The 21,438-nt window shown below is 45.0% G+C and overlaps 3 protein-coding genes across 3 annotated transcripts; 1 reads left to right on the top strand and 2 right to left on the bottom strand.

The window, feature by feature from the left end:
• Positions 1–23: 23 nt before the first annotated feature.
• Positions 24–11,547, bottom strand: snrnp40 (small nuclear ribonucleoprotein 40 (U5)). The gene is made up of 10 exons (XM_056298708.1): positions 11,339–11,547; positions 10,804–10,933; positions 10,589–10,682; positions 9,039–9,204; positions 7,934–8,056; positions 6,915–7,035; positions 6,047–6,129; positions 1,218–1,279; positions 782–885; positions 24–317 (listed from the first exon to the last, which is right to left on the bottom strand). Exons 1-10 carry the CDS (start codon positions 11,444–11,446, stop codon positions 268–270), a joined length of 1,041 nt encoding a protein of 346 aa, XP_056154683.1. The 5' UTR covers positions 11,447–11,547; the 3' UTR covers positions 24–267.
• A 127-nt stretch (positions 11,548–11,674) lies between these two features.
• Positions 11,675–16,491, top strand: zcchc17 (zinc finger, CCHC domain containing 17). Its single transcript, XM_056298988.1, has 7 exons — positions 11,675–11,711; positions 12,377–12,537; positions 12,649–12,749; positions 12,860–12,951; positions 13,044–13,144; positions 13,314–13,459; positions 13,811–16,491. The coding sequence occupies exons 2-7, from the start codon at positions 12,399–12,401 to the stop codon at positions 13,982–13,984; spliced, it is 753 nt and encodes a 250-aa protein (XP_056154963.1). The 5' UTR covers positions 11,675–11,711; positions 12,377–12,398; the 3' UTR covers positions 13,985–16,491.
• Positions 16,238–20,942, bottom strand: fabp3 (fatty acid binding protein 3, muscle and heart). The gene is made up of 4 exons (XM_056298989.1): positions 20,666–20,942; positions 18,371–18,543; positions 16,772–16,873; positions 16,238–16,533 (listed from the first exon to the last, which is right to left on the bottom strand). The coding sequence occupies exons 1-4, from the start codon at positions 20,736–20,738 to the stop codon at positions 16,483–16,485; spliced, it is 399 nt and encodes a 132-aa protein (XP_056154964.1). The 5' UTR covers positions 20,739–20,942; the 3' UTR covers positions 16,238–16,482.
• Between the last annotated feature and the right edge of the window lie 496 nt (positions 20,943–21,438).

Raw genomic sequence — 21,438 nt, 5'->3', positions numbered from 1 at the left:
CATAACACAGTTTTTAAGGACTGAGTTTATTTTAAAACAAAGGGAGAGGGAAAAATCCACGTTTGTTGCCTTGTTGCGACTGAACATAACAAACTCAAAAAATGTCCTGAGGGTTGTTGCGAGACAAGAAGTATAAAAAATACAGACTGCTAGATGACTGTGGAGCAACCCCCATCCAGTTCCAGAGCTGGACACTCAGATCGCAACCACACACACACACACACACACACACACACACACACACGCACACACACATGCGCGCACACACTACTGAATTTCACCCATGTAGAGCCGTTTATCACTGGAACCAGACAGCACTGTGGGGAGAGAAGAAAGAGGAAGAGCAACTTATTTGTTTATCTGCAAAGTTAAGTTGCACCATGCAGCTAGCTGTATGTGGCAACTGTGTCTGGTAGTTTCAGAGATGAACGCAAGCAAGCAATCGCGTGTGAATGAAGTTTATCCCCCCAAAGTGCCAGGAGAAAACAAGTCATCGACTTGAACCCAAAATATAAAATGGTAACGCTTTTTGACAACTGATGGGAGAAAGAAAAACAGGCGGTGAGAGACAACTACAGAGGGTCGTGTCTGGTATATCATGGCACAATCTTTCAAGAGTGGTCTCAGACGAACAGGGAGGCTCTCTCCCACACTGCTCTCCCCATCTGGTGTTCATTCCAGAGTTAAACTTAGCTCTTCCATGTAGCGCCGAGTGACTGCACCGTTTCTCTAAAAATGTAAAAAGTTTGTAAGATGAGAACATGGCGGTTGTTGCGCTCACCTATGGCCTCCTCCGGGTGGAAGGACACTTCGTTGACGGAGCCAGCATGGCCCGGCAACTTGTACAAGATTCTACGAGAGGTGGTGTCCCACACGTATACAAATCTGCAAAATAACATGTAAAAAAATCAATAAATAATAAAACATGCACAACAGTTTCAGTAAACAGCGATATTGGTCCCTAAACTGTAACATCGCAAGTCTTGAGACGTACAGAATGTTAATTGTAGCTTTATTACAATCCACTTTTATAATATGCATCATGTATTTTTGTATTTGCCATTTTTCTCAGAAGTAATGTTTTTATTGGTTTTCTTATGCACTCTATGACCACTGTTGTGTATCTGGAAAAATGTATGTTGTGATAAATTCATAAATTTGTGTTTAAGCGACTGTGTTTGTGTGTGTATATGTGGGGGGGGGGGGGTTCCCCTCACCTGTCAGCAGAGCCTGCAGCTATCTTACTGCCATCTGCAGACCAAGAGCACCTCAGCAGATTCTGTGAGACAGGACTGGGTATTAAAACCATAACTAAACATATCCATCCATCCATTATCCAAACCACTTATCCTGCTCTCAGGGTCGCGGGGATGCTGGAGCCTATCCCAGCAGTCATTGGGCGGCAGGCGGGAAGACACCCTGGACAGGCCGCCAGTCCATCACAGGGCCAACACACCCACACACACACACACACATATTCACACCTAGGGACAATTCAGTATGGCCGAGTCGCCTGACCTACATGTCTTTGGACTGTGGGAGGAAACCCATGCAGACACAGAAAGAACATGCAAACTCCACAAAAGGATGACCCGGGACGACCCCTAAGGTTAGACTACCCCGGGGCTCGAACCCAGGACCTTCCTGCTGTGAGGCGACCGCACTAACCACTGCACCACCATGCCGCCCTAATTAAACATGTACTAAATTTAAATATTCTACTTCTACTAATTTAAATATTCAAAGTCCTTATGCAAAGTTACCCATCTAATAAACTGTTTTAAAAATCATCTTTATCATTTAATGACAAAATAAAGCGGCTACAAATATCATTCACCCCATTTGATAATTCTTGAGAAACATTTTTCTATAATGTTCTAAAACAGTTTTGTAATATCAGATTACAAAGAATGCAATTTGGCGTTTGTGTCTTTGTTGAACAGAACACCTGACAACTTGACAGTCAAATCAGCTCTGCTGCACCAGATCATTTTTAGGAGACTTACTATCATGTTAAGACTTGGAATTAATCATCTGAATGAAGATCACCAGTGTGCAATTGAGGTATTTCAATGTATTTTAGGTTACTTTTCTAGGGGGTCCCACAGTTCTTCAGTTCATTTTCTCATAAAAACTCCATCACAGGGGCATCCAGATAGCATGGCGTTCTATTCCATTGCCTACCAACACGGGGATCGCTGGTTCGAATCCCCGTGTTACCTCCGGCTTGGTTGGGCGTCCCTACAGACACAATTGGCCGTGTCTGTGGGTGGGAAGCCGAATGTGGGTATGTGTCCTGGTCGCTGCGCTAGCACCTCCACTGGTCGGTCGGTCGGCGTGCCTGTTCAGGGGGGGAGGGGGGACTGGGGGGGAATAGCGTGATCCTCCCACGTGCTACATCCCCCTGGCGAAACTCCTCACTGTCAGGTGAAAAGAAGCGGCTGGCGACTCCACATGTATCAGAGGAGGCATGTGGTAGTCTGCAGCCCTCCCCCGGATCGGCAGAGGGGGTGGAGCAGCGACCGGGATGACTCGGAAGAGTGGGGTAATTGGCTGGATACAATTAGGGAGAAAAAAAAAAGGGGGGGGGGGGATCCAACAACAACAACAAAAAAAACTCCATCACAAAGGAGCAGTCTGAGCAAATTCAAAGGGATTCTTGAAAATCACAAATCTGTGGACGGATAAAGAAAACACTTCCAAGGAGCGCATTAAAATCCACTAAAAAGCAATGGGACGCATGTGGCACAACGATGAGAGAAAAGGAAATCTGCAGAGAAAACGGCATTCATGGCGATTACACTAACATGAAGGGACAGTAATCACAGAAGCCACAAGGAGGCCTATGGCAACTGTGAAGGAGCGGGTCTTCCACAGCCGAGACGCGAGAAACTGTACACAGCAGAAGAGCAGCGCGGGTGCCTCATCAATCTCAGCTTTATGAGAGAGGGCAAAAAGAGGGCCATTGTCTGAGGGAGGCTCACATGTTATCTCGGCTAGCGTTTGCCGGAGGGCATGTGGGAAAGTGAGATCAAATGGCTGAAGCTTCTGAGGTCTGACGGGGACCAAAATTAAGCTTTTTTGGCCTTCATTGCTATGTTTGGCACATGCCTCACGCGGCACATCACCAGGAACACACCATGTCTGCCATAAAGCACAGCGGTGTCAGCATTATGCTGTGGGGGTGTTCCTTCGCAGCAGGGCCCTGGAAAGCTTGAGAAGAAAGAGGGTAAATTAAGTGCAGCGCGGTGAAATCTTGTAGTAAACTCTGCTGCAGTTTACAACAGAGCCACAACTCGGGAGAAGGACGACAAAAACCTCAAAAACAACAGCCAAAGCCACACAGGGACGGACGAAAAACAAAAAGGTCACTGTACTAGAATGACCAAGTCAGAGCCTGGACCTCAATCTAATTGAGAATTTGGCAGGACTTGAAATTTCCATTCACCCATCATCTCTGTCCAGCTTGACAGCCTTTGAGCAATTTTGCAACGTAAGAGAAAACCTTCATTGTCCAGATGTGCTGAGCTGATAGTCTTATCAACATAGACGCCAACTGTAATCACTGTCAAAGGGCCCTCTATGAAATAATGACTCCAGCCGGGTTGAACTCTTAAGGGATCAATTATTTTCTGTCTCGTGTTTGTAATTCTTTTTTAATCGGTTTGTTCAAATTTGTTTCGACTTTGATATAGAATATTCTTTTCCTTTGATCAGTGGCAAAAAAGTAACAATATCCACTGTGAGGACATTTCTTCAAAGCAGAAGTCTGAGGAAGAGCCTTGTGCTCGAAACGTTACAGCAGATAATAAAATCCTGTACGGGAGCTATTTGGTGTGTGGGTCTGTCTGTTCAAGTTGCTTAAAACAATTACACACAAAAAAAGTCCAAGTGAGGTGAACACTTTTCATAGCCACTGTGCGTACTCGTGTACATACTCGTGCTTTACATGCCTCTCCAGGGGCTGAGGCGCTGTGAGCTTTTATGACATTTCTTTCTCAGACAGTATATTTGAGTAAAGTGGAAGTCGGGAGAGAAGGATGCGAGATCAATCAACGGATGTCAAGAGCCAGATTCAAACGTACATTGTTGACAGAAGATCTGCTCTGATACCATCGCTGAGATGTGAAGATAACCCTGAGCTCAAACACAGCACTGCTATCAGACTTTATGCTTAATCGCCAAATTAGCCAAGTCATGCATGCGATGAAAAAGATTAGTGCAAAATTACATTTTTCTGCTTCTTTTTTTTTTTTTTTTTTTACAAAGGCGAACATTTAGTATACACATATCACATCTACTCTCTGTCAGATTAAATAATGATATACTCAAGTTCATGTCGATAAGCTAGCTGTTAAAAATAAGCGACTGATTTGTTCCTTGATATTCAAAACCCGCCCTGCAGAAATCTGAATTTGTTCATATATCAAGTTTTGTTTTTTGTTTTTTTCTCACATACCAGGGCACATACAGGGCTCCTGTGTGTACCCAGAGTTAAAAAGAAGTCAGCTGGCGGCAGGGCCTTTTCCTGTCGGGCCCCGTTTTTGTGGAATAACCTGCCTGCTGCCATCAGGCAGCCGGTCGAGTCCTTTAAATCCAAACTTAAAACTCATCTTTTTGCCTTAGCCCACAATTAGCTGCCTTTAAGTTGAGTACTTCACAACCTGTACTGCATGGCGGGTCGGTTTGTCTCGATGAATTTACCAACCACTGTTCTGCCGACGAGATCATAGCGTATAGATTATGATTGATTGATGACTTAATTGATTATACCTAATGACTATTGCAAACTGTTCTCTTCTCTCACATGTCTTTTCTCTCTCTCTGAATGATGTCTTCTCCCTTCTCTTCTTCTGTGTGTGTGAATGGTGTCATGTGAGTCTCCCTTGTGTGCACGCGCAGTCGGTCCTCCTCCCAGGCCTCTGTGGTGACGGTGGTCGCCACCTGGACACTGCTTGGCATTCCCCTCATCACATTTTCTTTTTATGTATCTTATAAATCCATATAATTTGTTATCCTGTTTTTATTTTTTTTTAACATGGTATTGCTGGTCGCGTGGCTTGGGTCCTGGGCTGTTCCGGTGGTGTCTGGACACTGCTTGACATCCTGCGCATCATATTCTTCATAAATTTTATAATTCCATTATAATTCTGTTATCCTCTTTCAGTGTTGTAGTCTGTAAATTGTGTAAACACAACATCCATTGTATGTTGTCCGTCTTGGGAGAGAGATCCCTCCTCTGTTGTTCTCCCTGAGGTTTCTTCCTATTTTTTCTCCCTGTTTAAGGGATTTTTTTAGGGAGCTGTTCCTTATCCGATGCGGGGGTCTAAGGGCAGCACGCTGTGTTGCTGTAAAGCCCCTTGAGGCAAATTTGTCATTTGTGATATTGGGCTATACAACTAAAATTGACTTGACTTGACCAGGAATTTAACTTGGTGGGGTTTTCCTAATGGTACAGTGACAGTTAACCAATACTAAAAATACAAATGTTGGGGCGTCCGGGTGGTGTGGCGGTCTTTTCTGTTTGCCTACCAACACGGGAATCGCCGGTTCAAATCCCCGTGTTACCGCCGGCTTGGTCAGGCGTCCCTACAGACACAACTGGCCACGTCTGCGGGTGGAAGCCGGATGTGGGTGTGTGTCCTGGTCGCTGCACTAGCGCCTCCTTTGGTCAGTCGAGGAGCCTGTTCAGGGGGAGGGGGAACTGGGGGGGAATAGTGTGATCCTCCCACGCACTACGTCCCCCTGGCGAAACGCCTCACTGTAGGTGAAAAGAACCGGCTGGCGACTCCACATGTATCGGAGGAGGCATGTGGTAGTCTGCAGCCCTCCCCCGGATTGGCAGAGGGGGAGGAGCAGCAACCGGGACGGCTCAGAAGACTGGGGTAATTGGCCAAGTACAATTGGGAGAAAAAGGGGGAAAATAAAAAAAAATAAAAAAATAAAAAATACAAATGTCTCTGAAACAGTGAAAAGGTATATGTGTGTACCTGGCATGCACACTAGCTCACCATGTTACAGAGGGCACCAGCAAGGTTTAAATTACCTTCTCAAAGTTGTGAACATTCCCCTGGAAAATCTTCACACATCTCTCTTTGGGGGCGAATGGCCTAACATCCCAAATACGCACTTCACATAGGACATACACAAAGAGGTTATTTCAAAGGCTTGCTCCTGCTAAAGTCACTTTTATGAAAATCTTAAGGGCATGGTTTATAATAGCCCTGATGACTCAAGACCAGTTTTCAGCATAATTACATTAACGTGGATCCTGAGTCCTGCAGCGACTATGACATTCCCCTGCCACAAGTTGTAAGTTACTGCAAGCTGCAATAATTTACATGACCGCATCCAAAGTGATCCTTATACATATTAAAAGACACCACAGATGTAAAATAAAGTTATTACAAGTTGCGCTCCTACTTTATACAGTGGAGACTCTTCGCACTTATGCACTTGATCTCAAATTGGACTACAGTGAGGAATTTCTGACTTTTTAATGTATTTTTACATGGAAATCCGGCGAGTACACCCTCCAAAACAGTATGGACAATGTTTTTGATCGTAAACTTCAATACCATTGCATCAGATTTGAATATGGTAATGGACCTATACACATATGTGATGGACTGACGGGCTGTCCAGGGTGTCTCCCCATCTGCTGTCCAATGACTGCTGGGATAGGCTCCACCACCCCACAACCCCAATTGGGATAAGCGCCTTGGATAATGGATGGATGAATGTGTAACACTGTGTAACAATTTTTTTGCAGCTGCAAAATGACATGGTCACAGCTGAACTCAAGATCCATGTGAAAGTCATTCTACTGAAAATTAATCTTTTGTCAGCAGGGCTACATTTATTGTACATACACACACATTGCACAGAAACATCCTCCCACCCACAACCCGCACCTGTGTTGTCCATGGAGTTGGATAGGAGGTAGGATCCCTCAGAGCTCAGGCTGAGTCCAGTAATTGAGTCTCCATGGCCGTGCATACTGTAGATCAGCTTATTCTGCCTCAGGTCCCAAACCTGCCAAACACACGCATGCACACATACATGAAGTTATGAAAATGTATTCAAAAATGTCTCACATGTACAGGAAAATAGGTCCACACAGAGCAGTAAAGCCTAGGGATGAAAAAATTTGCCAGCAGGATGCTCACGCATGCCCCCCAGCCAAACACATCCAGCAGGTATACTTAAGAGTGAATCTGTGAATCAAATCTACATTTGTATATTTGTTTAGCTATCAGGATGTTAATACACCCCTAGGCTGCACAAGGATATTAATTTGGAAACATGTATGGAAAAGATCTCACTCTATGATATGCTGTACTGTTTTCATATTCACACATTTACATAGTGACACCATGTTTCAGCTAATCTAACTACTATACTGTGACAGGCAGCACAGTTTGAACTATATCCATTAGCCTGTACAGGTTTTACAAATGTTCTATATTTTTGTTGCAAAGCCGATATAAACATGACAGATTTTCGTTTGGCCCATTATATTTGATAGAGTTGCCTTGCTATAAACTGCTAGAATTCCCTCAGGCACAACTAGACGTAACAAGAGCCAAACTTGAAAATAACGATGTGGCTGGTTAAATCACTGAACAAACTTCCTTGATATCTCCAAGCACATTCTGACTTGCACCATTTTCTATCCAGGCAGTCATTGGGCGGCAGGCAGGGAGACACCCTGGACAGGCCGCCAGGCCATCATAGGGCCGACACACACACACCCAATGACTGCTGGGATAGGCTCCAGCATCCCCCACGACCCTGAGAGCAGGATAAGCAGTTTGGACAATGGATGGATGGATGGATGGATCATTTTCTATAACATCTCATGCCTGGAACACACAAAATATCAAAATTTGAAAATCCTTTCAGTTTACCCATGACTGCAGCAATGACGTACCTTGATATCATTGTCGATGCCTCCTGATAGGATCTGATCACTGGTGTCATTGAATGTGACTGCCAGCACTTGATAGGTGTTCTGGAAAGTATGGACTGCCCCCTTTTTACGGATGTCCCACAGCTACCACAAGGTGGTAGACACACACACACGCACGCACGCACGCACGCACGCACGCACGCACGCACGCACGCACGCACGCACACGCACACACACACACACACACACAAATATCAACATCACAACTTTGAAAAGGTTTCACAACGAGGGTAAAATTGATTATAAACCAGAAAAACAAGGGACACGCAGTAATTTCCTCAGAAGTATATCAGTACCAAGGTTATTTAATCAAAATGATTTACAACCCAAAAAAAACTTTTTTTTTTGTTGCTGTCCTGATGTTAACAATCGCTTAAGCAAGTAAGGACTTAGTGAACTAGCACTCAGCAGACCACTGTGTCATTTTTGAATTGGTTTCTTGACCTGACCTCTTTTTAGTGCCTTGCACCCCGAGTGCTCTGCCGCTTTCCAAAAATAAAACAAATTCTACTTTTACCGAATCTCACAGCTCACCAATCTTACTTCTCGCAACCAATAAGGATAAAAAATGGGTGGGACAGCAGAAGAAATGAAGCTAGATCTACTTTGTTATAGCAGTGAGGAGAAACAAAAACAAACAAAAGAAAATGAATCAATAAATAGTGTTGGTATTGGGAAAAAAAATCTTGTTTATACGCATACATCAGAGAATGCAGGAAGAAAAAGCAGGAGGAATATTTCTTTGGTGTGGAACCTGTCTCATTGTGTAGCAACAAATACCAAGCATCTCTCCACAAAGTGGCCAGCACCTGCTTTTTACGCATAGCTATCCATGTGCTCACCTCTAGCACAAGAGTTGTGAGCAGCTCATAATAGGAGGAAAAATGGTATGATCCATCTGATGGGGGCTTCAGGGGGCTAAACAGAGTCGTTCATGTTCGAGCCTCACTGAACACATTTTAAGTAAAACTATTATACAAAAAAAACCAATGATATTAAAGATTTGTCAGATTTCAGTGCCAAGATACTTTTGGGAAACTAAGGCAGATAAGTGGCTAAGTTTCACCTTGACAGTCCCATCATCACTGCCAGTGCAAACCAGCTGGGGGCCACGGCGAGCCGGGTAGCAGGAGTTGACGAAGGAAGTGTGGCCCTTGAGTCGCTTGATTCTCTCGCCTGTCTCACTATCCCACACGCCCACAGTCTTATCTGTGCTTGCTGAGAACAGCATGCTGATACACACACAGCAAGAAAACACACATTCAGACAAACCTGTGCTTAAAGGGAAATATTCATGACTTTCAACGTTACGTATCTCTATATAACTTAGGGGTGACACTCCATTAGCAGCCATAATACTGAGCAGTCTTCCATGTGTCTCAAAAACACCCAAAAAATTATGTCGAGAAGTGTCTGCCGGTGAATTTACTGTTGGAAAATCTGTTAACGTGAAAACTTACTACCTGGTGTGCCGAAAGGCTGCATTGTATAAAAAAAAGTGAATATCAGTGCTACATTACACTGCCGTATGAAGCGTTGGGATTCACATTTTCTTCTACAATGAAGCCCATTGACAAACCAGGAAGTAAATCATCACATTCACCGATGACGTCACCAGTAGATACAGTTTTGGTGCCAATTCAGAGACACACAGAAGACTGTTCAGTATTACAGTCGCTGATGGGAGTGTCATCCTTACAATCAGAGATAATGTTGAAATTAAAAAACATGACTGTCTTGATGAATGCGCAATAATCCAGGTAAGGAAATCCCACAAAGTTAAATCAGTTCATCTGGACACAACATTTAGTGGGAGAAACGTTTCATTACTCATGTAAGTGATTTCGTCAGTCTCAGCTGACTGCAGGTATCCCCACCTTTATAAACAGCACAGCTGCATAACAACTGAAACCAGCACAGTTACGTATAACTGAAACCAGCAATCGGTTTGATATGCAAATTGCCATGACTATTAATTACAGTTACAATGGCCATGTGTACTATTCAGAGGATTGGGGAATAGCTGCAATCACAGTATTGTACGATGGCGACAGATGTACTCTTAGCTTCCCTATGTGAAGCGGGAACGACCATCCCTTAACCGAAGGGGGGGGGGGGGGGCTAAGAGTACATCTGTCGCCATCTTACAATGCTGTGATTGCAACTATTCCCCAATCCTCTGTGAATAGTACACATGGCCATTATAGGTCTAATTAATGGTCACGGCAATCTGTATATCAAACTGAAAGCAGCTGTGCCGGTTTCGGTTGTTATGCAACTATGCTGTTTATAAGGTTGGGGATACCTGCAGTCAGCTGAGACTGATGAAGTCAATTAGATGAGTAACGAAAGGTTTCCTGAATCGGCCATACTAAATTGTCCCTAGGCTGAATGTGTGTGTGTTGGCCCTGTGATGGCCTGCCTGCCGCCCAATGACTGCTGGATAAGGCTCCAGCATCTCCGCAACCCTGAGAGCAGGATAAGCGGTTTGGATAATGGAAGAATAATGGATGGATGAAACGTTTCTTACACTAATTGTTGTGTCCTGATGAACTGATTCCCTTTAACCAACGCAGAAGTACTGTGTATGCGTATTTGTGTGTATATCAGTCATACCTGCCATCTGTATTGTAGTGCAGCTCCATTACTGCTCCACTGTGGCCTTTTAGAGTGGCGAAGTTATCGCAATCTCCATAAACATTCCACATCACTGCAGAAAGGCAAGAGTGTGTCACAAGTTATAACAGAAACATGCAATCTGAGCAAATTTTGACACAGGTATGTAAATTAAAGCCCAGCTACTGGCCCATGCAAGCTTGAATGTGGCTTACATATGAGCCTGTCAAGTCCTGAGGAGGCAAGGGTGGCTCCATTGGGATGGAACTTGCAGCAGTAGACCTCTCCTTCATGGCCAGACATTAGCATAATGGGAGCCTGGAGACTGGAGCTCCGGGGTGGACCCTATGTGGACAGTTTTATGCAATCAGCTTTCATGTATTTTTTTTTCTTTCCCTGACTGCACATATCGCTAGATCTACAGGTACACACATCACTAACTAGATGTCACGCATGTAATATTAAGATAATATGCAATAGTAGATGAATCTGCAACAACAACGATTATTTCATTATTGGACCTGTATATTTATCCTTCCTAGCAAATTTGTTTTAATAGCTTGCTAGCCGGTAGCACTTGCTTATTGAATTAAGAACCACTAAGATATAAATTAAATTTCATATTGCCTACAATAATAAAACTTGTGTCTTGGCCACTTTAAATAGCTAAATACGTTTGTGTTTGGTTAAACAGGTAGCCTAGTAGCTTTGACGTTTCCCATTGAAACCTTAAGCTTTAGTTTTCCGTACCGCCGCCACGAGTTCCTGAGATTGAGCCGCGGCGACCAGCTCCATCCGGGGCCGCTTAACTACGGGGACCACGGCCATGTCGGTGGTTCTCTTCTTAGGCTCGATCATTCCTGACTAGTCAAGCCAAAAGAGAGAAGAAAAAAACGTTTACGCACCGCTAATTTGTATTTCAACTCACAAAAATGAGCGGACTTCTTCGTGGAGGAACACAAGCCTAACAATTACCAACGAAGAAGCGACGAACGTACCTCCGGTAAAGCTCCGGCCTATGATTGGTCAATCTCCTCACCGGCAGCAATGATTGGATGTGGCACATGTTGACAAACACATTTGCACCGGAAGTATTCCCTTCTCGCACTTGCTAACGCGCAAGGTAAGAATATTTTTTTATTCTATATATCGCGCTTTCTCAAGAGTAGTGGTAATTTGTGGTTATATTGTGCAATGCGAGTTAAGTTTTATCAGAATTTGAATTTGCCTATCTGTCTTTCATTTACGGGTAAACGAGTTTTGTTGTCTCGGTCACAGGGATGCCAGTCATTGAGGAGCGCTAGTGCAAAGGCGAGCAAAAGCACGCAGGCTATGCCAAAATGTTACTGCAACCGGCCAAATAAGAAAATACCTCTTTTTTTAACTATGCCGCGATAATATTGTGACCTTTCACGCGTACAAGAAGGAAGAGGGGTATATATAAGTGTAAAGGATATATATGATAGTGACAGTTGCACTGTCACTATCATAGGCATTTTACGTTTTTCCGTGCAAAGGAAATGTTGATAAAGTCAAGTCTGGGGAGTATATATTGTCCTTCTGCTCTTATCTAAAAGTGATGATGTTTGGAAATTTGAAGATTATTTGGTATTTTAAACTTTCTGTATTGTAGATGGGGATAGTGAACGCTATGGTCAAAACAGCTGCTCTTCATGCATAATTCCATTTCAAGGGCACCGTGGGCTCAATGGAGTCACTTTGAGAAGCTCTCTCTAATTTAATGTCATATTTCTATTGTGATTTGGGGCATTGTCCTATACTTTTTAGCAGTTTACCTGTTGTCAAACCAATGTCTGATTCTGATGGCCCCCCGCCGGAACCTGCTGGACTGGAAGGTCTCCCACCGATGTACGCCATCTACAAGGGAGAGGTAGTCTCTGTGCAAACCTATGGCGCGTTCGTCCGGTTGCCAGGTTACAAGAAGGAAGGTGGGGAAGGAGGAGACTTTGTGTACATTTGTCTGTTGAGGAACATTTTTGTCCAACTCTTTTTTGATTTTCCAACTTTACATTATAAAACCCTCTCCCATGTGTACACAGGCCTGGTACATGTGAGTGAGATGTCAGCCTCACGAGTTGAGAATGCTGCAGAGATTGTCGATGTAGGGGAACAGGTGTGGATCAAAGTGATTGGACGAGAGGTAATGACACATATGCTGATACATGTACAGACACACTAGCAGGGATACGTGCAACTCAATCCCAGTGCTGATAGAGCAATATGATCGTAGCTCTGTCCTCTGTCTCTCAGATTCGTGGTGAGAAGGTCAAGTTGTCCTTCTCAATGAAAGCTGTCAATCAAGGAACTGGGCAGGACTTGGACCCTAACAATGTTATGGCAGAGTAAGTGCTTACCTTTTGTTTATGCTGTGTGTGTGTCTGTGGAAACATGCACGCATATGCATGTGTGTTATTATTTCTGTGTGAATTTGTAGGCAAGACGAGAGGCGACGAAGGCAGTTTAGAGACAACACAGGGAAGAGGATCACACTGGAGGCCGTGCTCAATACGACATGCTCAAAGTGTGGATGCAAGGGTATGACCACATCATTAACAAGTGCAATAGATCTTCGAAAATCAAAAAACATACTAGAATCAATTGTTTATGTCTCCACTTAACACCTGCCCTTTGGAATTTGCGTTCATTTCACTTTGAATTCATTCTATAATTTCAATTAGTCATTCCTTTTTCTTTCTTTTTTTAGGTCACTTTGCGAAGGACTGTTTTTCTGCTCCAGGACTGCAGTATGCCCTATTGCCTGAAGAGGATGATGAAGTGCCACAACAGCAGCAACAACAGCCCTCCGCAGCCACACTACAGCAAGACTCTACCAAGAAGAAGAAAAAGAAGGTGCATATGTAACCGCTAATGTGCTGCAGAGCAACTCTCACTTCCTTGTTTCTCTTTGTAGTTGATGTGAGGAATTTTTGACCCTTGTGTTTAGAAGAAGCAGCCTAAGTTATGAAAGGCTATTAAAAAGCTACCCACTTTTATTATGCTCACATTGAGCACAATAAAAGTGGGCAGCTTTTTAATAACCAATTACAATAATTTTGCTGTAAGCACAATAATCTATAGCCGATACAGCGTCATGGTCTATACAATTGCTCAATATTTCAATTTAATTGAGCTCTGTGGAGTGAAAGGAATTGACTAGCCATTAGTTATTGTTTTCCTTTCTTTTCTTTTTTTATCCCCCAGGAGAAGAAACTTAAGAAAAAGAGGAAGCGGGAGAGGAAAGAGTCAGACAGTGACAGTAGCAGCAGTAGCAATGAGACGGCAGGAGCCAGCAAAGCCAAGAGGGGGCGCCATGATCACACACAGGACAGAAAGAAGAAGAAGCACAAGAAACACAAATCACACAAACACAGATGAGACAGGGGGTGTATGCGCACACTCACACACCACACTTACACAGAAATATACACACATCTACATTTTTCAGCCAACCACAGAGGGAACATATGCAGAGGCAGTTTGAAACATAACAAATGACAGACAGACATCCTGTTTTGTGTCTTATGCAGGTCCCCATCACCAGTGGAGCACTTTTTTAATCTTCTGTATTTTTTTTTCTGTATGTCACCTGAGCTGATTTAGTGATATTTTATTTTTGTTTTTTTGTCCCAGAGTGCTTCAGTAGTGAATAGAAGCCTGCTAAGACCCCCTACCAAGTTTCACAAAGCAAAAGGGGTCAAAAAGGGAAGCATTGAAAAAATAAATCAGGACAAAGTCTCCTCTTGTCCTGAAGTAACCAGTGGCCCTTGCCACAGTGGGGGTTTACAGATCTTAAGTAACCAGATAGGTGTAAACAATATGGTAGCGGGCCACTATCCCCATTAGAACTCTGGGTATTGTTTACACCTATCTAGTTTCTCATGTCTTGAGAGATCCATTAAGTAGAGGTGAGGACAGTCCGGCCCCACTGGGTGGCAAGACATGAAATACTTCCTAGGAAAATACACAGATAGAAACACACCCGCACACAGGAAGTAGTATAGACACAAACAGGAAATGTATGTAACACAGGAGATGCTGGCAGGAACCTCATACTATGGTCAAGTCCTGTGTCAGCCCATCTGTTATTGTGTGCATAAGAGTCAAGTCAACTTTATTTGTATAGCCCAATATTACAGATTTGCCTCAAGGGGCTTTACAGCAACAGAACATCCTGTGCTTAAACCCTTGCATCGGCTAAGGAAGAGTGTGTGTTTGTATGGTTTGCCTCTCTGGTCAAGCAAGGTCTGCTCACAGCATTGTTCTCTTCCTGCATGACAACTGTTGCCCCTTCATTAAAAACATTTTAACAGTCAAACGGCTCTTGATCTCTTTCTTCCTGGACCTTGAACACATAATGCTATCAGAACTGACAGACCCTTAGGAACTGACACAAATACACAAACTCACTCTCTGCACCTCACACAAATACATCGTACACAACTGTGGATGATGTGTATAGAGTCCTGTTTGGACACAACGGGATCGTGTTGAGTTTACTGGTGTGAGGTGGGAAAGATGTACTCTGATGTCTAAGGTTAAGTACTACACATGAAGATGCGAGACCCCAGGGATGTGATGTACACTAGACAAATTCCAGCCTGGGTCATTCCCAAATAGGTCATATTCAGGGGGGGGGAAATGGCACCTTTAGTTACAAAACAAGACACCCTTGATAAGTTCACTTCAGTGATTAGACAAGATAGATCATGTGGAACTCAGCTCTTGGTCTTTTCAGCGGTTGATTGTGTTGTGATTTATGAGTCCTACATTCAGGTCTGGTGTCAGAGGTATGAATGTACCATTACTAAAGACAGTGAGAATGGCACAACACAACTCGACTGTGCTCTACTAGCAATGACCTGCCTCCATCAGTAAATCTTGATTATCATTCATTTCCTGTTTTTTTTTTTTTATTTCTGAAAGCTACCCCAAATTGTTCTACAATCTGAGGTCGACACTGGAATTTAAACGCTGTGGGCGGTCCTGAACTTTTGTTGCCGTGTTTTCTCGGTTCATGTTGCGCAATCGCTTGTCATGTCAATTAGTGGCAACAAAGCCTCTCAATCCATGAAGCTGCTGAAGAGAGGAAGGGCTTAACTGAGGAAGCTGCATCGATTGTTAGAAGCAGCAGAGATCGCCGCTGGCGCATCACAAATGCCTCAGGGCTCATGTGCTTCCGGGATCAATGTGAGACACATGGTAATCTATGAAGCGCCACGTTAGTGGACTCAGATGGCGGTCGTGTGTCAGTGCTGGACCTATCTGGCCCTGGTAAGAGTATTTTATGGAGGCACCTTCACCCTGGCCCCGTTTGGCAGTCTGTCTCACCACTCACATGACACCAATCTACGGTAGGAGGGAATGCTCCTGATTTAGAAATCTCACACACACACACACACACGCACATGCTGTACTACTTTTGCACTAGGACACAAGTGAACACACATCAGGATCAGGTATGTGTCCCTAACAAAACTTTCCTTTCCCCTTGCCAACCTAAAGCCAGGATATATTTCTGTATCAATGACTCCACAAGGTTTGTCAGGACTGTAGACACAACGCACAATCACCTGTCCAAAATAAAGACAAAAGATGCACTCGAGAAATTTCAGAGAGAAAAAAACAATCGGAATTTATTCGGTGTTTCTCATTGAGGTATGTTAAGTACAAAGAGAGGGACAAAGGGGGGGGGGTCTAAGCGATGTCTAAGTTAATAACTGGGAGACTCAATGAGGTATCGCGGGGAATGGACACGTAGTCCATACAAAAGGGTGTGTTAGGCCCGGGGTTACAGTGTAGTCAGGCTATAGGGTCTGGAGCTTTGGCTGATGTGAATAATAAGGAAGATGGATGGGTTAGGAAGACTGCGATCACTAAGCCTTCACGTAGTGGCGCGTGGATACCACGTCTCCCAGAGTCAGTGTCTGTGGAGAGAGAGAGAGAGCGAGAGAGAGCAGGGTGAGTAATAAAGCTCAAACATGCACATACACACACACATACAGATTCATGTATCCACAAATGTGGGAAAAAAACACATTCAAACTAAATCTATTATATTTATGAATACAAAGACTACATTGTACAACTTCGTTTTTTATAGAAAAAAAAAGAAAAAAGAAACCAGTAAGCCAACACACACAGACAGCTTGTCTCAGTACTGACCAGTGTGAGATTGTTTCCGTCGATTTCCCTGACCAGACTGGTCTCTTTGCCGTCCCACTTCTGGATGTGCACCAGCTTACCACCTTCTATCGTCACCACGGACTGGGGGCAGCAGATACACAGAGGTGGTGATTACACACACACACACACACACACACACACACACACACACACACACACACACACACACACACACACACACACACAGGAGCTCATTTCTGTCAATGAGTTGAGCGTGTGACTAAAGGATGTGTGTGTGTGTGTGTGTGTGTGTCTGTGCCTGCGTGTGTGTGTGTGTGTGTGTGTGTGTGTGTGTGTGTGTGTGTGTGTGTGTGTGAGAAAGAGAGAAATGAATACATAGCCGTGGTTTGTTTCAGATTCGATGCAGGGAAATGCTTTGGTCCATTACAAATCACGAACACGGATGGTTCCCAGCGGTGGAAGGGATTTCAACAAATGAAGCTTTGTCTGCTGCGATTCTCCCTTTTGCCTCTGACCACCAGCATTTGAAATAGCCCCGCCCCCCTTCCGTCTCCCTCTCTCTCCCTTTCTCTCCCTCGCACACACACAAATACACAGTAGTACTCTCCTTGAACTTCCAGCCACCCTGTCCTGCATCTCCTACTCTTCCTGACCTCTTTGTAGCCCCCCCCTTTATCCCCCTATACTCCAAGCTAAAACACAATTCAAAATCTGAATCAAAACCCCAGGCAGCGCTTCCTTCGCCGTTTCTCGTTTCATGGTGGCAGTTTGTTCTCAGACCTTCCCACCTCTCACCCCTGTGACCCTGCCCTGACCTTGTAAAGCCCCCCACAAAACGCTGGCAGCGCCTGCAAGACCACTGCACATAGGCGGCCCCCACCAAAAAAACCCTCAGCGGCTGTGAGGGATCATGGAAAGAATGTGTTCAGCAATCTATCATCACCATGTCATCATTACCATAATTATCATCGGCATCGTTCCCATAACCAGATAGAAAATCACACTTCTTTTTTTTTTTTTTTTATTATACAATGAGTTCGCTCATCACAACTGGAACTGAGTAAACATAACAAAACTCGAAAAAAAAAACATTTGAAATGGACAAATAGTTTGATCCCTGCCCTCTTTCTTTCTTTCTTTCTTTCTTTGGGGGGGGGATTTTCCCCCCCTTTTTCTCCCACTCTCCAGAGCCGTCCCGGTTGCTGCTCCACCCCCTCCGCTGATCCGGGAAGGGCTGCAGATTACCACATGCATCCTCCTATACATGTGGAGTCGCCAGCCACTTCTTTTCACCTGACAGTGAGGAGTTTCACCAGGGGGATGTAGCGCGTGGGAGGATCACGCTATTCCCCCCGGTTCCCCCTGCCCTCTGAACAAGCGCCCTGACCGACCAGAGGAGGTACTAGTGCAGCAATCGGGACACATCCCCACATCTGGCTTCCCGCCTGCAGACACGGCCAATTGTGTCTGTAGGGACGCCCGACCAAGCTGGAGGTAACACGGGGATTCGAACAGCCGATCCCCCGTGTTGGTAGGCAACAGAATAGACCGCCACGCCACCCGGATGTCCACCTGACCTCTTTCTTAATCCCATTTCAACCAAACCCAAACCCTCACCTTTACTTTCCTGTCGTCGGCGGTGGTCTCGTCAAACTCCTCCCCCAGCTTAAAGTTGATTTCTGTGTTCTTGAAGGTGCTCGTGGTCTGCAGCTTCACCTTGTCGCCGTCCACCGAGATGATGGTGGTGGGGTTGGTCATATTGGCGACCTGACGCGTGGCAAAACCCACAGCTGCAGGACACAAGAGGTCACATGGGCAACATCAGCAGCTGGGGGAGGATGTCGTGGGAGTTACCGCCTCAACTAGTGACGAGTCACTTAGTAAGATGACTTGACTCATTTAGCCTCATCAGAAAATAAAAAGACTAATGTTTTCAAATGTCTGGGAGGAATTCATCGAAATTCAAAGAAGTAAAACATTTGTATATATACGTATATATACACACACACACACACACACACACACACACACACACACACATAGGGATGAGTATATATATTATATATTTAAATATATATATATATATATACTCATCCATACATATACACACACACACACACACACACACACACACTCATCCCTATATATATATATATATATATATATATATATGTGTGTGTGTGTGTGTGTGTGCGTGTGTATATGTGTGTGTGTGTGTATGTATATATATATATATATATATATATATATAAACTCATCCCATGTGAAATAGGATACCTCTCTGCATCCCATTCTGTTAGTAACTCGGATGACAATCCCGCCCAAAACAAACAAAACAAAAAACAAGGTTATTTCTTGATTGATTGATTCAATTTAGGGGAGAACAATTCTTATCAGTATGCCTTTGTTTTTCTCCCGGTCGCTGCTCCGCCCCCTCTGCCGATCCGGGGGAGGGCTGCAGACTACCACATGCCTCCTCCCATACATGTGGAGTCGCCAGCCGCTTCTTTTCACCTGACAGTGAGGAGTTTCACGCGTGGGAGAATCACACTATTCCCCCCCAGTCCCCCCCCCCAAAAAAAGGCGCCCCGATCGACCAGAGGAGGCACTAGTGCAGCGACCAGGGCACATACCCACATCCGGCTTCCCACCCGCAGACACGGCCAATTGTGTCTGTAGCGACGCCCGACCAAGCCGGAGGTAACACGGGGATTCGAACAAGCGATCCCCGTGTCTGTAGGCAACAGAATTAGACCGCCACGTTACCTGGATGCCGTACCGATATGCCTTTGTTTTTCCTCTGGCTAACACATGTGCTAATCTCTATTTGTCACCTGTCCAAGTCTGCAAGTTGTTCTTCAAAAACTCCCGACTGCCTTTGACCTCAGTGCGAGTCCGGGCCTGTGTATTTACTTACAGATGATAACTTGCCTTCCTGTGAGTGTATTTGTGTGCACGTGCACATGTGTGTGTGGGTGTGGGTGTGTGTGTGTTTGTTCAGACGCCTGAGTGATTAGGAGGATCGGGGTCAGAGGTTGAAGGGTCTATGGTTTCTATGGTGACCAGAGCAAATAGATCAATGGTTATATATGTCTAAGGTCACCAGGCGCGCGTGCACGCACACACACACACACACACACACACACACACACACACACACACACACATCACAGTTTGTGTGCAAAGTATTCTGAAGCCTGCTTCTTTGCATACGTTCCCTGACCCCATACTGGTGTCAGTAGATCCTCAGCATTAGCACAATGTTAATATTCAACTCTGCCCATGACACCGGCGGCCTCTAACAATGAACAACTTTCAACCGAGTCACCCCCTTTTGACTGTGCGGGCAGATGTGTGTCTTTGTGTGTGTGTGTGTGTGTGTATATATGTATTAGTGTGTTTCAGCCTTACAGAATTTCCTACCCCTTTATGCTTGTGCTAGTGTGTGTGTGTGTGTGTGTGTGTGTGTGTGTGTGTTGCAGCCTTTCAGAGTTACTCACAGTGGGAAAGATCCGCCCTCCCCCAGAGTTCCACCCACCCCTCCCTCCCTCATTCCCTCCCACCCCCATGCTCCCAGCACTTAGGCCATGTGGTCAACCACTCTTCTCTTCTCTCTCTCTCTTCCTCTCTCTCGCTCCCTTTCAGTCGCGCCCTCTCGTTCGATTCATTTAATCGCTCCATTTTTTCTGTTGCCCATCAGTCACCTCTAAATCCTCCCATTCTCTCAAAGCTTTCATAAACAGCTTCATAAGCCGGCTTGTCATTCATACAACTATTCCCACCCTGTTCACATGTGCACACATGCATCACCCACAGCAGGCACGCCCTACATCATCTCCATTAAAGAAACACACACACAGACACACACACACACACACACACGTTCAAAGATGGAGAAGAGTGCATGCTTACACAGCGCCTTCATGTAGTCATCAAAGTTCTTGCTCTGCTTGAGGTTCCATGTGCCTGCAAACGCTTCAGCCATGTCTGCACAACTGTGGTGGAATGAAGGCTTGTGAGAGGAAGGAAGAGAGAGAGGGAAGAGAGAGACAGAGTGAGAGAGAGAGACAGAGTAAGAGTGACAAACAGCGTGAGTGCGAGAGCAAGAAGCGAAGGAGCGGCACAGAAAAAGGAAGGAGAAGGAGAGAGTCAAGAGACCAGAGTCAGCACCGCAGACTGTGCCGCAATCCTACTGGCTGGATTTATACCGGCTGTTCATGATGTCACCAGGCTGTACAGAGAGCGAGGGGGAGAGAGAGAGAGAGAGAGAGAGAGAGAGAGAGAGAGAGAGAGAGAGAGAGAGAGAGAGAGAGAGAGAGAGAGAGAGAGAGAAAGAGAGAGAGAGCACGCGGACGAGGAGGGAGGAGGGAGAGATGAAGGAGACAAAGGCAAACAGAAGACAGAGGGAGAGGAGGGGGCTGACAGGGGAGCAACAGGGTAAAGAAACCCCCGCTAAGGGAATAAAAGAAGGAGTTGAGAAAAGTGGCATGGGAGGGGTTGATGAGAAGGCGCTGCCCATCAGAGAGAGAGAGAGAGAGAGAGAGAGAGAGAGAGAGAGAGAGAGAGAGAGAGAGAGAGAGAGAGAGAGAGAGAGAGAGAGAGAGAGGAGAGACTTAAAACGGAGTAAGAACGAGAGAGAGGCACAGCTGAGGGGGCTGGGTGACTCATTTGGGGGGGTCAAGGTG

The sequence above is a fragment of the Lampris incognitus genome, chromosome 18 (genome assembly GCF_029633865.1).
Source record: "Lampris incognitus isolate fLamInc1 chromosome 18, fLamInc1.hap2, whole genome shotgun sequence".
In the NCBI taxonomy this organism is placed as follows: Eukaryota; Metazoa; Chordata; class Actinopteri; order Lampriformes; family Lampridae; genus Lampris; species Lampris incognitus.
Note: the sequence above shows the minus strand (reverse complement) of the source record. Positions and strands in the feature narration are given on the sequence as shown.